A 16,590-nucleotide genomic window follows, 5' to 3' on the forward strand; every position below is an offset into this window, starting at 1 on the left:
ATGATGAGAGGATGGCTTCCTCGCCAACAGACGCCGACTATTAAAGCGTTAAAATAACAGATACCGTCGACACAAGCGCAGGAGAATTACCACCGAGCGCAATCGCGATGCGTTGCCAGCGCAGAGAATTTAGCAAAAGACAACAGTTCGTACAGGACAGGAAAAGCGGGAAACCGCGACAAATCCTGGCGAAGGACGTAACCAGGTACTTCCATCTTCACTTTTGTCGTATTTGCTAAGTTTTCGCGCCTAGTGACACCGGAACTATACACTGTGGCATAGAAGAGAGTTTAGCGGGAATCCGCGACAAACCCTGGCGAATCAGCTAGGTACTTCAACCAAGCCATCCGAGTGCTGAGTTCCGGAGCAATAAATATACCATGGACAATGCAAGCCATGTGACGACGTAATTCGTGCAAGCTGTCAACTAAATCTGTACTGGTAAAAAAAATATTTATGTAGTAGATTTTTATGAAAATAAAATAAACTAAAAAGCTTTACTATAACCGCCGTCTTCCAGTGTCGATACAAGGTGATTAAAAGTCAACTTGCTAAATAAATACACTATCTCAAGAGGAAGCGGGTCGTTGCGTTAAAGAGCAAATGCTATACAAAAGCGATACATCGAGGAAGTATAGTTTTTGTGGCTAATTCCACTACCCCCCCCCCCCCCCCCTCCTCCCCAGGCAACGCCCCTCGTGTAAGAAAGTCAAACAGCAACACGCCAAAAAACGTTTTATTTCTTTATTATCTTTTAATATTCTATTAAAATCCGAGCACAGCCCAATAAAACCACGCCCTGATGAAAATCTATCCCATAACCTATTGATTGCTATATTCAGGGGTGGATCCGGACTTATTGTTCTTCCGTATATTTCCTTATATTTCTTGTTATTTTTAAGCCAAATGTCTGAAAAAGGGGTGAGGGGCCCCCCTCGATCCGCCCCTGATATTTAATACACGTTCCATTGATACAACATACACTAAAATGCCAGTAAATGATTATGGTTTGTTTTGGTTTGGGTTTGTTGGCAGGGGCGTAGCCAGGGGGTGGCCCAGGGGGCCTGGGCCCCCCCTTTTGGCAGCCAAAAATACTGTAAATGTATGAGACATTATCTAAAATACAGGAGAAAAGGGCCTTTTGGGCCCTCTCTTGTTAAAAATCCTGTCTACGCCGCTGGTTGGGAAACCAAAATCATTCTACGGCAGAGGTGAATGGCTTGCAGCACTTCTTGAGTTTTGGTTAAATAAAAAAAATATATCCCAACAAATAGAACCTTCATGTTCCATCATGGTCCTTTTTTGAAGCAGACCAGTCGAGAGGGTGGTCCTTCAAATCCTTCTTGCTACGGGCCACTTCCCTGTACAAGTTGTTTCCTATTACTCATATTAACATTTTTAAATGTTAAACTTAAAAGTAGCCTACCATTAAATGTACAGTAAATCACCTTATTACATGGAATTCCTGTGGGGTTAACATCTTGCATTTTTGTGAGGCATATATTTTGTGGCACTAGGTTTGCCTAAATTTCGAGGTTTCTAAATACCTATTTAGAGATACGAATTTGTTTCCAATGTAACAAAACACATTACGTTAACAAAGTTTTACTATTTTCAGACTTTTCATGCAACCTTGCACAACTTTGATATCGCAATATTTTGAGAATCTCATGTAATAATGTTTATCAATGTGTACACCCTATCCCTCCCTTCTATAACCATTGAGTACCTGTTTAGGAATAATAAATTATCTTGTTAATGAAAGAGGCCCATGGCCCACTAATTCAGTATCTAGTTATATAATCTGTTACTCTGTGCCTGCTATATAAGATGATAATGTGGTCTTCTGTCATGCACATGGCTGTTTATGTGGTTGAGATGCCCATTTGTGAGGCTGGGAGTAGGGAGTTTAGTGTCCTTGTTGTGCATGGGTAGATGATGTGCTGCCCTGTTAGCATCATACTTGGCCTGAAGAAAAACGTTCATTTAGAAGTTAGGCTAACTGTATTGTGGTAAGCATATGGGGGTTTGGTTTGGGAAGAAATGTCCCACTTGACTGGATGATATTCCCACTGGTTCCTATTCCCAGAAGTTCTGGTCTAAAATGTGAACAACTTCAAGCTAAGGACAAGATTACTAATCTGCTAGACATAATGTTAAAAATGCAAAGGGAAACACCATCAAAGGATGGTGCATGTGACCTCTGTACCTATACCTAGCTCTATGACTGTGTAAAGTACCATTGGGATTAATTTCAACATTCAGAAAGTGAATTCAGAGTTAATTTGTTAATAGTAAAAAAAATCATTGTGAGATTAAACCTATAGACCCAGCCAATAAGTTTTATGTATCACATACCTTATTGTAAATGAACACACCAAAGATGGCCATCAACATTCCAAGGAAGTTATAAATGGTAACAGGGTTACGTAACATGAAGAGAGAGACAGAGATGACAAGGATGCGCTTGGATGCTGTGGCCACAGAATAACTCAATGGAGTGATAAGGGATAACACAGTGAAAGCGACCATATTTTGGACAAAATTCAGGAAGCCATTGATGGTTATTACAACAAGTAACCAAAGAATGTTTTCTTCACTCTGAAATTATAGAGAAAAAATTGAAATTAGAGCATAAAAGTTGGTTGTAAGTTCAAATAACATTATATAAAACTTCACAGAAGAGACGAAAACACAAGCCAATCTAACACCAGCTCTATTGCGTAAAATTTGCATATTAGTTGGACGTGAGAAGAAAAAAAGGTGCATGAAGATTTAATGTAGTAACTGCACCAGTTTACTTCCGGTCAATTTCAATCTCCAAGAATATTTAATGAAAAATGAAAAAAAAGTTGTAAAATTTCAAAAGCAGTGTGTCTATTGGAGGATGTGACTGATAATTTAGAGCAGATGGCCTGTTAAACAGCTTGTATTATATTTTTTTTTTTGCCAATTAAGGTTCCTCCGAAAGTTAACTGGTGCAATTGCTGCTTTAAGGTTGATACAGATATTGGTTTGTGATAACAGAGACATGATCTTACCAAATCTGAATACGTCAAAATTTTTCTAAGATCGTACAATGCCCAGATTGGCAGCAAAATGACAGTCGCTATGCGTGCTAAAATACTCAGCAATCTCAGATGACTGATGTGTAATTCACGCATCATCTGCAAAATAAGCAAACATTGTTATTTTACAAAACAATGTCATCAATGTATCATTACTTGAGTGAGGAGGCAATGTTAAAAATATTACCTTCTTGGTGAAAATGTTTTGTACAGCAAATGTCAAGGTAGCAAGCAGGGCACTCATCAAACCAACAATGTCAAAAGAAAGTTCTGTTGCTGTGGAGACCATGACACCAAGAACAATAGGCGCTAGAGAAAAATACACCTGTGAACAACAGACAAACATAAGGGCTTAAACTACGCCAGTGTACAAATATATCAATCACCAAACAAAAATTCTCAGTACTTACCAAAGGTGTTTGTTTTTGGCCTAAAATTAATCTTGATAAAACAACTGTGAATATTGGCATTGTGGCCTGTTAGGAGAAGAACAAAGACAATTGTATCTTCAATTTTAGACTCATTACAAAAACAAAAAAGACCCAGACTACAATGAACATTTTCTAGGAATATCATAAAAATCCTAAACATATTTTTGATAACATACCTTAACTACATAAGACGAGAGAAGAGTAGGGGACATGTAAATAAAAATAAAAACATTATCAACATATAAACTTATACATTTAAACCTTTTTTTATAATAATAATTGCTGATATAAATCGTGATGGAGTGATTCTATTCTGTTTACTAATTTGGGTATACACCTATTTCAATAAACATTTTCAGGGCAAATGGCAAATAGCAATTGGCAAATGGCAGTTTTAAGACCAATCACATCTAATGGGTATAATTATTTGTATGAATAAAGATAAGTAATATTATCACATAAACTATCCACATTCTCTTACATTTCGTGGAAATTTGACAAGTTCAATGGTATTTTATGATAGCAGAACTGCCATTTGACAACTGGTATTTGCCATTTGTCTGACAACATATTTTGAAATAGGTGTATATCATACTTACCAACCTTGAAACCTCAAAAACCGGGAGAACTGTATAAGATTAAATTATCGATGAATTTTCCCGGGAGATTACACTATATGTAAGTTTCAATTTTTTGGCTGGGAAATAAAGGCTAAAAACCTCCTGCGAGAATTGGCACGTATGATATATAGCTATATATATTTTTAAAACACCAACATGATCAATGATATGCAAACATGCATAAGCTTAAGTTGAGTTGCTAGGATACAAAAAACGAGGGGATAAAACCTTGTATGACAATTTATTTTTGTAATTATAATCAGGATTTCTTTAGTCGCTCCACCTATCCCATAGCATAGATTGGCATTAAAAAAATCATTTGTAATCATTTGACTCAATGATTGTTTTATATTAACTTTTTTCGCTTCCTTCGAGATCTCATTTTGCAGACTAAGAATGTTTAAGATACGATTAAGAAAATCCTATAATGCAACTTCAAAAACGGTTGTGTTAGCATAAAGCCACATATAAATAAATCAAAAGGCAAAACAAAACACAACAACACAGCGATTCCATTCATTCAAAGCAGAAATCACCTTTAAATTAAACGCGTTTATTAAAACTCATTAAACTATACGATTAACTAAAGTTTATGAAAAAATAGTGGTTGGTGCACTGGATATACGGTTAAACCTCTGAGATATCGTGAAGCAAGTCCAAAATGTGGACATCCCTCGACAGATCAAATGATGGCGGCCATGTATGATCGCTTACCCGTATGAGCGTAAGATACGGGGACTTTCCATATACTAACGTAGGCCGATACTGCCGCTAGCGCCTTCCCAAAAGACAGAGGCACGATAAATTTATAAAACGTGGTTTTAGGGATCGCTGAATACTTGGGGACCCGCCATAGTACAAGGGTTGGCCCCATAAACAGAGCAGTCGAGAATACTTGAACGAAAGCCACCGTTACTGGATGGGGAAACTTGTTCAAAAGTCTTTTTGTGATCACATTGTTTGTAGAGCTTACTGTAAACCACACAGTACATAGTAGAAATATCCTGATCGCTTCTCCTGGGATTCCTGAAGCCATATTTTTTGGGCTTGATCGACTTCCCACCTCGTTCCTTTTTCTTCTAGCGACACGTCTCCAACCGGAGGGGAGTCCTACTTCCGGTTATGAAATACTTCCGGTTGCGTAAGACATTTTTACAAGCACGTCTTTTTGTTGAGATAAATTGTTTGAATTGAAAACAAACTTAGAAGTTTAAATGTTATCTTATAATAATCAAGAATTTTAACAAAATAGGATCGATCGATGGCTTTTTGATGTTGAAAAACGCTATTTTGTCCAGTAGTTCCCGAGCCATGAACGAGTGAGGTAATGAGAGCATGGGCTCTAAGAGATAGACCGCTATACAATACAACGGCGGGCGCGTAAACTTTTTTGAAAACAACACAACCGGCGGGAAAGAAGCGATGCAAGATGGCTACAAATAGTGATTCAGATGATGAAGAATGCCCTGATCTCGTGCCGTCAGCCTGCGTGCGGATTCCTGTGACTATTATTACTGGATATTTAGGTGAGATTTGTTGAAAAGGGATGTTCATATTGATAAAAGAGCTTTCTTTTGATTCATTGAATTGGTAGACCCCCGCTCGAGGGTGAATGACTGGTTTTGGTGATGGTGGGTGTTGTTGGTAATGACTGGGTTTGGTGATGGTGGGTGTTGTTGGTAATGACTGGGTTTGGTGATGTTTGGTGTTGTTGTTAATGACTGGGTTTGGTGATGGTGGGTGTTGTTGGTAATGACTGGGTTTGGTGATGTTTGGTGTTGTTGGTAATGACTCGGTTTGGTGATGGTGGGTGTTGTTGGTAATGACTGGTTTTTGGTGATGTTTGGTGTTGTTGGTAATGACTGGGTTTGGTTTTGGTGGGTGTTGTTGGTAATGACTGGGTTAGGTGATGTTTGGTGTTGTTGGTAATGACTGGGTTTGGTGATGGTGGGTGTTGTTGGTAATGACTGGTTTTTGGTGATGTTTGGTGTTGTTGGTAATGACTCGGTTTGGTGATGGCGGGTGTTGTTTGTAATGGGTTTGGTAATGGTGGGTGTTATTGATAATGCCTGGGTTCGGTGATTAAAGCATTCGTAAACACAACTGTTTATTATATGTTTCGACCGTCTGCTTTACAACATACGAACCCTATAATATACTCCTTACACAGGTAGCCCGGTCATAACACAGGTAGCCCGGACACTACAACTCCTCCCTTTTCCGAACTAACTCTAACATCACAAGTAGACTAGGTCTATACCAGTCCCTAAGTGTGAAACAACAAATCTCAATGAAACAGTTCTCAAATGTAACTATTGTGTGCAATAAACTAAGTTTACACATAAACTTCATAGTCTTTAAGATGCGAAGGCAACTTTCTCTCTCTAGTCGGCCTAGTGTCCACAGAGCTCTCCACACTAGGTGTAGCCTGCCTCATCATCTGTTCCAAAGTATTTCTTGATGTCTGTAACATTTTTCCTGTAACTAGCCCCTTCTGATGAGGTGACTGTTACTTCGTTCTCGTGTTTACTAGAAATCTCATATGGAGTGTCCTCAAAGTTGGTTGACAGTTTGTTTTCCTTCCTTTGTTTCAAAAGTACCGTGTCACCTGGCTGTAGATCGTTCTCCTGTGCGTTTCGCCTTGCATCTGCATAGTCAGTTCTCTTTTGTTTTAGTTCCATATCCCGATCTCTAACTTCACTGTCCTCTGTTCTGAATTCTCTTATCTCTGGAATTTTACATCTAGCTTCTCTGTTGAATAACAGTTTGGATGGTGTTGCACCAGTCATGCTCTGAGGTGTTGTTTTGGTATGCAATCAGGAATTTTCTGAGTTCCTGTTGTATGTCCTTCTTCTCAGCTTGTGCGATCTTAAGTGCTTTCAATAGACTACGATTCTGTCTCGCAACCTCACCATTAGCTTGGGGCCATAATGGTGTGCTTGTCCTGTGTTGAATGTTATTTGCTTTTAGGTATGTTTCAAATTCTTCCGACACAAATTGAGGACTGTTGTCTGTTTTAAGCGATTCAGGGAGACCATGGGTACAGAAAGTCTTGTCTAAGCTTTCTATGATCTTACTTGACACTACAGATCTCAGAATATCAACCTCATAATACCTGCTGTAGTAGTCCACAACTACCAACACATACTCTCCAGAAGGTAGTGGTCCCATTAAGTCAGCTGCCAGGTCTTTCCAGGGTTGGGTGGGGAACTGTGTGTGTCGCAAGGGTTCGGGTGGGGTGGATGCCCCTACCAACTGACACCCATGACAGGCTTTACACTTCTGTCCCACCTGTCTATCAACCCCTTCCCACCATACTTTAGTCCTTAGTCTTTGCTTTGTTTTGACTACCCCTTGGTGCCCCTCATGACCCAACTCTAGAACTTCTTTCCGTAGTATGGTAGGTACCAACAATCTAGTCCCCCTTAGTACTAGCTTACCAAGGGTAGACAGTTCCTGTCTCACAGCCTTGTATTGAGTTGGAGCACCATCCAAATTCTCTGTTAGGATGCAGTCCCGAAGTTGTTTAATCTCAGGGTCGACCGCAGATTCCCTCTCAATCTCCTCTATCGGTATAGCTACAGGTGCTGCCATTTCCGCAACATGACGGATGTACTCCTCCGCGTCAGTGTTGATGCACACTCCTTTGGATCCCGTAAGCCTCAAAAGTGAGTCTGCAATGTTCTCCTTTCCGGGTATGTGTTTGACTTTGAAATTGTAGGGTTGTAATCTCAACACCCAGCGTTCTATGCGTATAGAAGTCCTGGACTTTGTAGAGTAGATTACTTCCAGTGGCTTGTGATCTGTTAGCAGCACAAATTCCACCCCATACAAATACATGTGGAATCTTTCACATCCCCAGACTAAACCTAAGGCTTTCTTTTCGGTCTGGGAGTAACGTTTCTCAACATCAGTGAGACTGCGACTTGTATAAGCTATTACTCGCTCACACCCATTCTGCACTTGTGTGAGGATCGCCCCTAAGCCTACAGGGCTTGCGTCCATTACTAGTCTTGTAGATTCTGCATTCTTTTCAAAGTAAGCAAGAGTGCTTGCTTTGCTTAGATCTCTCTCAGAGTGTCAAATGCATTCTGTTGCTCTTGACCCCATACAAATTCCTCTCCTTTCCTAGTAAACCTCCGCAGTGGCTCTGCTGTTGTAGCTAAAACTGGTATAAAGCGTGTACTGAAGTTAACTAGCCCTAGGAAACTCCGTACCTCTCCTGCTGTCTGCGGTTCTTTAGCACTCAATACTGCTTCCACCCTGGATTCTGTGGGACCAATCCCCTTGCTAGACAAGAGATAGCCCATAAATGTCAGTTCTGACATCCTGAAAACACACTTCTCCTTATTCAGTGTCAAACCCTTGTTCTTTAGCAGGTCAAGAGTCTTCCATAGCCTTGCGTCCTGTTCCTCCACAGTGCAACCATGTAAGATTATGTTGTCATGAATATTATGGGCTCCTTCGCAGCTTGACAATACTTGCTGCACAATGTGTTGGTATAGTTCTGGTGCAGACGAAATGCCAAACATGAGCCGCTTGTACCTGAAGAGACCTTTGTGTGTCACAAATGTGGTGATAACCCTAGACTGTTCATCCAACTCAATCTGATGGAAGCCCCACTTGAGGTCTAGTTTGCTGAATGTTGTACTCCCATTCAAGTTGTACAGAATCTCATCAACAGTGGGTATCGGGTGCCGTTCCCGTACCACAGCCTCGTTAGCCATTCTCATGTCAACACATAGTCTTATTTCTCCTGATGGCTTGGGTACGATATCAACTGGACTAACCCAAGGTGTAGGCCCTGATGCTTCCTCAATGATATCAAGGTTCTTGAGCTCCTCAAGCTTCTGGTTTACCTTGCCTTTTAGCCCAAAGGGTATGGGTCGTGCTTTCTGTGCAACTGGTCTTACAGTCTCATCAACATGTATCTTAGCTTGGAAATCTTTTAATTTCCCCACTCCAGTAAAACACTCCTTGTACTCTCCAAATAGTTCATCCTCTTGAACCGTATTCACTTGTATCCGCAGACCTCCTAGAATTTCACTGGGTCTGTCTACTCAGTATAGGTCTTGCCTTCTCTTCAATAACAATAAAGCGAGCACAACATGACTTTTTGTTATATGTCAGTTTTGCTTCAAATTCTCCAGCAGTGTTCAGTGGTTCTTCTGTCCCATAAGCATACAATTTCTTCTGGGATTTCCATGATTTACATTTAATTTTCTTGCTCTTCAACTCTTCCCAAGTTGTTCTGTCGATAACATTGCATGTAGATCCAGAGCCCACCAATACTCCCTTTAGTTCTACACCTCCCAGCTCCATATCAATGGTTATGCACCCTTGTCCTTCTGTGACTGCAAACGCATACTCGTCACTCTCTTTGTTAAGCTGGTGTACAGTTCCTTTTTTTGTTTAAAGTTCTTGCTTTTTAGCTCTTTGCTGTTTTGCTCTTTGTCAAACTTTGGCAAAATGACCAATTTTGCTGCATTTATTACACATCCGACCTCTGGCTTTGCTCTCTGGGTCTTTACTAAAGTGTCCTTCCATGCCACAGCAATAACAGTGTTTGCCTTTTCCTTTCTCCTTTTCCTCTCCTTTCTCCTTCCTCTTAAGGAATTTACTTTCCCTGCTGTCTCAAAGCTGTTTTCTATGGATTTCGCTTGACTTTCTGCAGCTTCCATTGCTCTAGCAAGTTCTTGAGCGCATTTCAGCGTCAGTGCTCCCCCGGATTCAAGTAATTTCTTCCTTAGGTTGTGTGACTTGAACTTGTCGATCAGTTGATCTCTTATGTGTTCTGCTTTTTCGTCACCGAAATCACAATTCTCCGCCATTTGGGACAGTCTCATGACAAACTGGTCTACCGTTTCGCTTTCCTCTTGTTTCGTTTGTCTGAAACAATGTCTCTCATAAGGCACATTGATTTGCGGGCTAAAGTAGCTGTCTAGCATTCTTATCGCTTGTTTATAACACGTGTCTCTGGTTGGTGCCTCTTCTAATGGGTCGGTTAGCGTTGTAAATATCTCTTGCACGTCTATTCCTGCACAGTGTAGTAACAGTGCTTTCTTCTGCGATTCTTTCGTGATATCTTTCGCCTCCAAATAGTATTGAAAAGCCGCTTCCCAATGTTTCCATTGTGGTCCGATGCTGGTCGGGTTTCCCTTGCAGTCGAAGGTCGAAATACTGCCAAGCTCGAGGTTCATCTCTCTTGTATTCTCCCTTTGCTTTTTCCTCAGATATTTCTTTAGCATTTCTCCAGGTTTTTCGTAAAGAATCCCCTAACTCATCACCAGTTATAGCATGGCCCTTTACTAAGAATCAACATTTTTTTCACTTCTTTCTGTGTGCATTCAAGCTGAGGATCTTTTTGTGTGTGTATTTCTAAAGTCTATGGTATCTGGGTTTTGACACTAAGTTGGACCAGACCAAAGGTAGAATTTTAAGCAGATACTGGATCCCCAAAAACAAATTTGTTTTACTTTAAAAAAATAATTTTTCTTTTCTTTCCCACAAAGGGTCTGGTAAGACAACATTACTGAATTACATCCTAACAGAACAGCACAACAAGAAGATTGCTGTCATTTTGAATGAATTTGGTGAAGGTCAGTCAACTTGCTATGATTATCTCTCTTTAGTATGTGCACTGGCTGTAGGATAGGAGTAGGAGGGGAGATGGTAGGAGATCTACAGAAAGGGCAGAAATCCCAAATGTGATCCTGGGCATCGGTGTAACTTAATAATGAATATTGAATGATAATTAAAAACTTGAATTCAGAGATATAATTATTGTTGCTGTTGGTAATGACTATGGCTAGAGTAAGTGTTAAACATATCAAGTGGTATTCTTACTCCTTATAGGAAGTGCAATTGAGAAGTCCATGGCTATTGGCCAGGAAGGGGAACTCTATGAAGAGTGGCTAGAATTGAGGAATGGCTGCTTGTGCTGTTCTGTTAAGTATGTTTTTTTATGTATTGTTGTATTCTATTTAACTTGTATACAATTTAATTATCACTGACTATTATTGAATATACAAATTCAGGTATTATTGACCATTTTTGGGGTCACATATATTGTATTTTTAGGGATAATGGAATAAAAGCCATTGAGAATCTGATGCTGAAGAGGGGCAGGTTTGACTACATACTATTGGAAACCACAGGCCTAGCGGACCCTGGTCCAATAGCTTCCATGTTCTGGCTTGACGATGAGCTAGGAAGTGACTTGTGTTTAGATGGCATTGTCACTGTTGTTGATGCCAAATATTGTCTACAGGTAACTGCTATTTCCTAAAAATAACCATTGTGCATGGATAAAAAAAATACATAATGCACACATATATTGACATTCATGTCCCCTTGCAAGTTTCACCTCTTCGATACAAAATTACATTTTATTTATTAGGATCATGGAAGACTTTTTCTGTATTATATTTTGCTTAAATTTATCAACCAGTGAGGATAAATCATAATTTATTATAACACCTCTATACCAGGGAGAGGATCAATATTTAATATACATTATTATAATCCACCTTTGCAGCATTTGAATGAAGCCAAATCAGGAGAAGAAATCAATGAGTGTATAAGGTACAAAGCAGATTTACTCCTTTGTATTTTCTATAATTACTTATGATCTATTTTCCCTAAACAGACAGGTTGCCTTGGCAGACATTATACTAATCAACAAGCTGGATTTGGTCGGTGAAGAGGAACTCACTCAACTCAGAGACAGACTACAGTAAGGGTGTTTGTTCCCATCACCATGTGCCCAACATTATTTTTACTAAGCCCTCTGTATTTTTCTTTTCATCTTACCCTATTGGTATTTTAGAGGTCATTGGTATTTAAGGGGTAATTCTGTTAACTTGAAGCAGAACAATTTTCAGTCCTATGGTTGTGAAAATGGTATTTGTGGGGTATAGATGTTCTTGGGAGTTGTAAGATCATCTTTGATATTTTTTTAGTTGATATGTTCTTGACCCACCTATCATGTTTGTAGCTAAGTATCTTCTGTACCAAAAAAGACAAGAGATGATATTGATATGGGATGATGTTAATATGAAAATTTTCTGTATAGGTCAATAAACTCAGTAGCAAGGTTTATTGAAACTCAGAGATCAAGGTAGGTCTGTGTATAATTCTGTTACAGTGTGATGCGTGCCAGCATGGCCACCTTGACAGTTTTGTGAACTTTACCAATTTAAATTATAAATTTAAAACTTCAATGAGGATGGAAACATACTATCTTATTGATGAAAACTTTACTGGCCAACCTGTGGGGCAAATAAATTATATGCGCATCATAGCACATGGAAATCCTCCTAGTTATTAGTTATGAAGCTCATGTCAAGGAAAATTTGAGATTTTCCCATACTTATTGCCTTTCTTTCTTCTAAATTTGCGTTGTGTGCGCCTCACTATGAATGCTACAGGTGGGTCTAGAGTTTGAGAAAAGGGAAGGAGAGGTCAGGAGGGGTAGGGGCACGTGTCAAATGTGCTCAGTGTTTTTCATACCCCTGCCCCTGTTATGATCAGAGTCATGATCAAAACTGATGGCATTGATAGGATTTTCAAAATTTAGTTAGAGCCCTGGATGTTAAAATATCTTTCCAATGAAAAAAAAACAGAGGGACTCAACCTTAGCTGCTGTAGTAAGACCCCCTACAAGGCTCTCTTGTAGGCTCCACATATGTTATCAGGGTCATCTACTGGATCTTAAATGAAAGGAGATAACTCACTAAACTCAATTCTGACAGTATTTTAGATTAAAGAAAATGTAAAAAAAATAAGTCATCATAGGGTGAAGAAGATTAATTTCTGTGTGATATGAGAAATATTGATAATTTCACAAAAACTAAAAATCATAAATCTAAAACTTGCTTTAATCAGACTATTACAAGCAAACCCATTTAAGGCAGTACACTACAACCAAGGATAAAGATTATGCAATATGTATGAGTCAGTTTCCTAGAGGCAATGATCATAAAAAGGTGTCCAACATTGCATTGACTGTCCCTTTTAAGGTATAAAGATTGATTTATGGGTTATTCAGAGTGAACTGTGTGCAGTACGAGTATAAGTCCACTAGAAGTCAGTCTTTGGTCGCTTCTCAAGGTATGCCTTGATACCAGGGTTGCTAGCAATGCGGTCATGGTGTTGCTTCAGTTTAGGAAACTTGTCAAGAGCTCCACTATCCAGGTTATTACATGCATTAAACACAATGATATCAGCATATGTCATCTGAAAGAAAAGAAATGACATCAGAATCTTAAAAGGTCGATATAGGTACGCTACTTTTTGCTTTATGCTATATTAAAAGACAGAGTCAAGAAACCAAACATTAAGGCACATATCCATAGTTTACTGAAGTGGAAGGGGTATTTGTAGTCTTGGACAGTGTAGAATCTAGCTTTTTCTGTGATCTCTCTCTTATTGTTTCTTTTTAAACTTTATTTCCAAAGTATTTGATTTGGCTATCCTTTGGCAGAAAAATGAGAGGGGGGATTGGATTGCTGTCCTACCTTGTCAGTTACAAGGAACCCAGTCCTGTTTTCTTCCAGGATCTTTGTCAGTGCTCCCATAAAGGCTGGTAGGTGGGTGTTCTGAATTGCCTCATCCAATTCTTTCTAAAATGATAGATGATAAGTCCAATTTAATGGAACTGCCAAAAGAACCCCCGCAGTGAGGATTCAATCTAAAGTCACCTTTTTGGCCTGATCTTTTTCAAAATAACATTGGATTTTCTTGGTGAGGAAATCTTCTTCAGCACCCACAATCATATCACACTTTGCAATATCAAGACTGTTTGATGGGGCAAGACCTTTAGAAGAGAAGCTTAATCATTATAATAGTCATCATAAACATTATCATCTCTTTAATTCTCATTAGCATCACCATTACAACCATCATCATGCTCATAAATCTTATCACCATACCATCAATGACCTAATAAACGCCCACAGTCTAAAGAACGCCTCCTATCTAATGAACACATCCCCCCTAAGCTTACAAGTTTGTAATGAACGCCCCTCTCTTATAGACGCCCCCTACCCTCCCTCCCAGCTTTAAAACAAATGGCATAGTAATTTCGGTAATATAAATCAAATTTAATTAATCTGAGTTTGGCTTCTACTGGTTGAGACTTGCTTAATTTTAAGAAATGCTCCGGGCGTTTATTAGATCATTTATGGTAACTATGGTCATCATTATCACCATTATTATAATAATCTCCCTTATTTCACATAATTTACAGTATCATTATTGGCGTACGTGTAGTGGCTTCAGGCGCGTATCCAGGATTGGCTGAAGAGGGGGGGGGGGGGGGGGGTGCAGTCATAGAAATCATATGGAAAAAGCATAAAATTTGAGGATTCCTTAATAAGAAATTCCCCAATTTTGGCCGTCAACGGGGGGTGTGTGAGCACCCTGCGCACCTCCCTGATACATGTCTAGACTTATTTACCCAAAAAGGTTCCATATCGTAAACAGCTACTAATAAGTTATATCATATGGATGACCATCCACAGCATTCCTACCAGCTTGTTTATCATAACCACTACCATCGTCATGCTATCATCATCATTCATATCATCTTGTTCATCACCATTAACATCATTCATATCATCTTGTTCATCACCATCAACATCATTCATATCATCTTGTTCAAGATCATTTTAATCATATTATCTTGTTCATCATCATTTTAATCATCATTAACCTATCATCAAAATCATCATCAACAACATTTCTATCATCATTTTAAACACAGGGTAAAAATTCTAACAGAATTAACAAATTTCTTATTGTGTTGAAATGTCATTATCTTTGGTGATATTATCCAGGCTATTTTTGATTCAGATACCTCCTTCCCTGGCAATGAAGGTCATAATAGCCAGAGATTGAGCAAGCTTGATTTTGTCATCAATTACAAGCAGAGGAACCTGGCCAAATGGGGCATGAAGTTCTGTTAACAAAAATAGATTTCGCATTATAAATATTAGTAATAAATTAAAGTGTAATGTTATTAAAAACAACATTGCCCTAATATTCAACATAAGTTAGTATTCAAGTAATATTCAAGATTCAAGGCCACATCCAAACTTATTTGCATTTCCATTGTATTTACTGGATCATTCTATGAAGTCCCATTGGCCCTGTGTTGAGCAAGTAACTCGGCAAGGTAGCCTGCTTTTCCTGCGTGTAAGAAAGGAATTACGGAGGTCTGTATCAAGGCTACGGCAAGGTCGATAAAAGTGTTGGAGATCGAGGTGTAGGCCCTATCTCCGTGATGCCTATACTCTAGCTAAGCCGGAAAACCTTTTTTAGAAACGGTGATGTTTCCGAAACATCCCTTAAACAAAGACCCAAATCTGTTTTTTTTTTTTTTGAAAACGCTTATTGTGGATCTAGCTTTATGTTACCTTTCTTGACTTTCGGCCACTCTCCCATTGCCATTCGATTGTCCTCAAATTCGATTCCCGCGGCAGCGAAAACCAACCGCGCGGGTTCAGCCCGACCTCGAGCGTTGAAATAGTACAGCTTGTAGCTTGGCATGTTAGATCTCTCAAGTGCAAAGGAGAAAGAAGGCTTGTCTGGCTGAGTGAACTCGTAACAGTTTGAAAGCTGCTGAGCCGTGATGAAACGAACCACAGGAAACCCACACGCGTCGCCCAGACTCGATTCGAGTACTGAAATAGATACTTTGTTCTAGTATTCTAGAATGTTCTAGGATCCAACATTTGAGCATTTGTAAAATTTATGTAAAGTATTAGAAAGTATCGGATGTTCTAGTTTTCGACATTTTAAAATTTGCAAAAATTGCATAAACAGCGCTAGGAATGCGATACTACTCTCTGAGTTTATTTTTTAAAAGAAAGGGAAGTGGGGGTCGCGTACCATTAGGTTAAAAACGTACAGGGGGACATGATCCCTATATGATACCGTTCTTACCCCATATTTTCTTATTCCCACGGCTATTCCAAAGGCTTCAATGTCACAAAAGTACAGGGGGACATGATCCCTATATGATACCCTTCTTACCCCATATTTTCTTATTCCCACGGCTATTCCAAAAGCTTTAATGTTACAAAAGTACAGGGGTACATGGTCCCTATATGATACCCTTCTAACCCCATATTCTCTTATTCCCACAGAGTCGACTTGGATGCTGTACTGGATCTTCATTCATTCGACTCGGCTGAAAAGAAACGGTACACGACCCTGGTAGCATGGGTTACTCTTTGTGTTAGTCCCTTTAGTGCACTCGCCTTTTACCTCTGTGGCCAGGTCTTGGAATCGAAGGGCGTACTAGAACCACTAGAACGTGTGTAAACTTTATTGCATTAACAGTGCTTACTAACAAAAACAGACTGGGGCGCTTGATTAGGGGCCATCCACACCAGAATAAGCTTTTGCGAGTCACACACACATTCTCTTTCTCAAATTTACTCAATCCTAAAACAGTGGGTGTCCAGT

The 16,590-nt window shown here is 39.4% G+C and overlaps 3 protein-coding genes across 4 annotated transcripts in view; 1 reads left to right on the forward strand and 2 right to left on the reverse strand.

Moving 5' to 3' along the window:
* Window positions 1-730: 730 nt before the first annotated feature.
* On the reverse strand, window positions 731-5,381 carry LOC5517193 (solute carrier family 35 member E1). The gene is made up of 7 exons (XM_001637171.3): window positions 4,834-5,381; window positions 3,676-3,680; window positions 3,479-3,544; window positions 3,256-3,393; window positions 3,042-3,167; window positions 2,359-2,601; window positions 731-1,968 (listed from the first exon to the last, which is right to left on the reverse strand). Exons 1-7 carry the CDS (start codon window positions 5,153-5,155, stop codon window positions 1,822-1,824), a joined length of 1,047 nt encoding a protein of 348 aa, XP_001637221.2. The 5' UTR covers window positions 5,156-5,381; the 3' UTR covers window positions 731-1,821.
* A 97-nt stretch (window positions 5,382-5,478) lies between these two features.
* The window catches only part of LOC5517139 (COBW domain-containing protein 2), a 32,735-nt gene continuing 21,623 nt past the window's right edge, over window positions 5,479-16,590 (forward strand). Inside the window, exons 1-8 of one of the 2 annotated variants that reach the window (XM_032387165.2) lie at window positions 5,479-5,645; window positions 10,632-10,718; window positions 10,975-11,071; window positions 11,200-11,389; window positions 11,657-11,703; window positions 11,768-11,854; window positions 12,194-12,238; window positions 16,269-16,325. In XM_032387165.2, coding sequence (XP_032243056.2) covers window positions 5,549-5,645; window positions 10,632-10,718; window positions 10,975-11,071; window positions 11,200-11,389; window positions 11,657-11,703; window positions 11,768-11,854; window positions 12,194-12,238; window positions 16,269-16,325 — 707 coding nt within the window. In that variant the 5' untranslated portion in view covers window positions 5,479-5,548. The remainder of the gene's footprint in view (window positions 5,646-10,631; window positions 10,719-10,974; window positions 11,072-11,199; window positions 11,390-11,656; window positions 11,704-11,767; window positions 11,855-12,193; window positions 12,239-16,268; window positions 16,326-16,590) is intronic. The other variant, XM_032387164.2, reaches the window with a different exon arrangement.
* On the reverse strand, window positions 12,981-15,759 carry LOC5517140 (S-crystallin SL11). The gene is made up of 5 exons (XM_001637172.3): window positions 15,537-15,759; window positions 14,978-15,079; window positions 13,821-13,936; window positions 13,638-13,742; window positions 12,981-13,356 (listed from the first exon to the last, which is right to left on the reverse strand). Exons 1-5 carry the CDS (start codon window positions 15,667-15,669, stop codon window positions 13,201-13,203), a joined length of 612 nt encoding a protein of 203 aa, XP_001637222.2. The 5' UTR covers window positions 15,670-15,759; the 3' UTR covers window positions 12,981-13,200.

The sequence above is a fragment of the Nematostella vectensis genome, chromosome 1 (assembly GCF_932526225.1).
Source record: "Nematostella vectensis chromosome 1, jaNemVect1.1, whole genome shotgun sequence".
Taxonomy (NCBI): Eukaryota; Metazoa; Cnidaria; class Anthozoa; order Actiniaria; family Edwardsiidae; genus Nematostella; species Nematostella vectensis.

What these genes read in the sequence shown, in the direction of transcription:
- LOC5517193 (XM_001637171.3), bottom strand. Translation starts at nt 5,155, where the DNA reads ATGGCTTCAGGAATCCCAGGAGAAGCGATCAGGATATTTCTACTATGT. An exon ending in AAAACATTTTCACCAAGAAG is followed by an intron (nt 3,168 to 3,255) that starts GTAATATTTTTA and finishes CTTATTTTGCAG; the next exon opens with ATGATGCGTGAATTACACAT. An exon ending in TTTTGACGTATTCAGATTTG is followed by an intron (nt 2,602 to 3,041) that starts GTAAGATCATGT and finishes CTATAATTTCAG; the next exon opens with AGTGAAGAAAACATTCTTTG.
- LOC5517140 (XM_001637172.3), bottom strand. Translation starts at nt 15,669, where the DNA reads ATGCCAAGCTACAAGCTGTACTATTTCAACGCTCGAGGTCGGGCTGAA. An exon ending in GTGGCCGAAAGTCAAGAAAG is followed by an intron (nt 15,080 to 15,536) that starts GTAACATAAAGC and finishes TTTTGTTAACAG; the next exon opens with AACTTCATGCCCCATTTGGC. An exon ending in GGTTCCTTGTAACTGACAAG is followed by an intron (nt 13,357 to 13,637) that starts GTAGGACAGCAA and finishes CTTTTCTTTCAG; the next exon opens with ATGACATATGCTGATATCAT.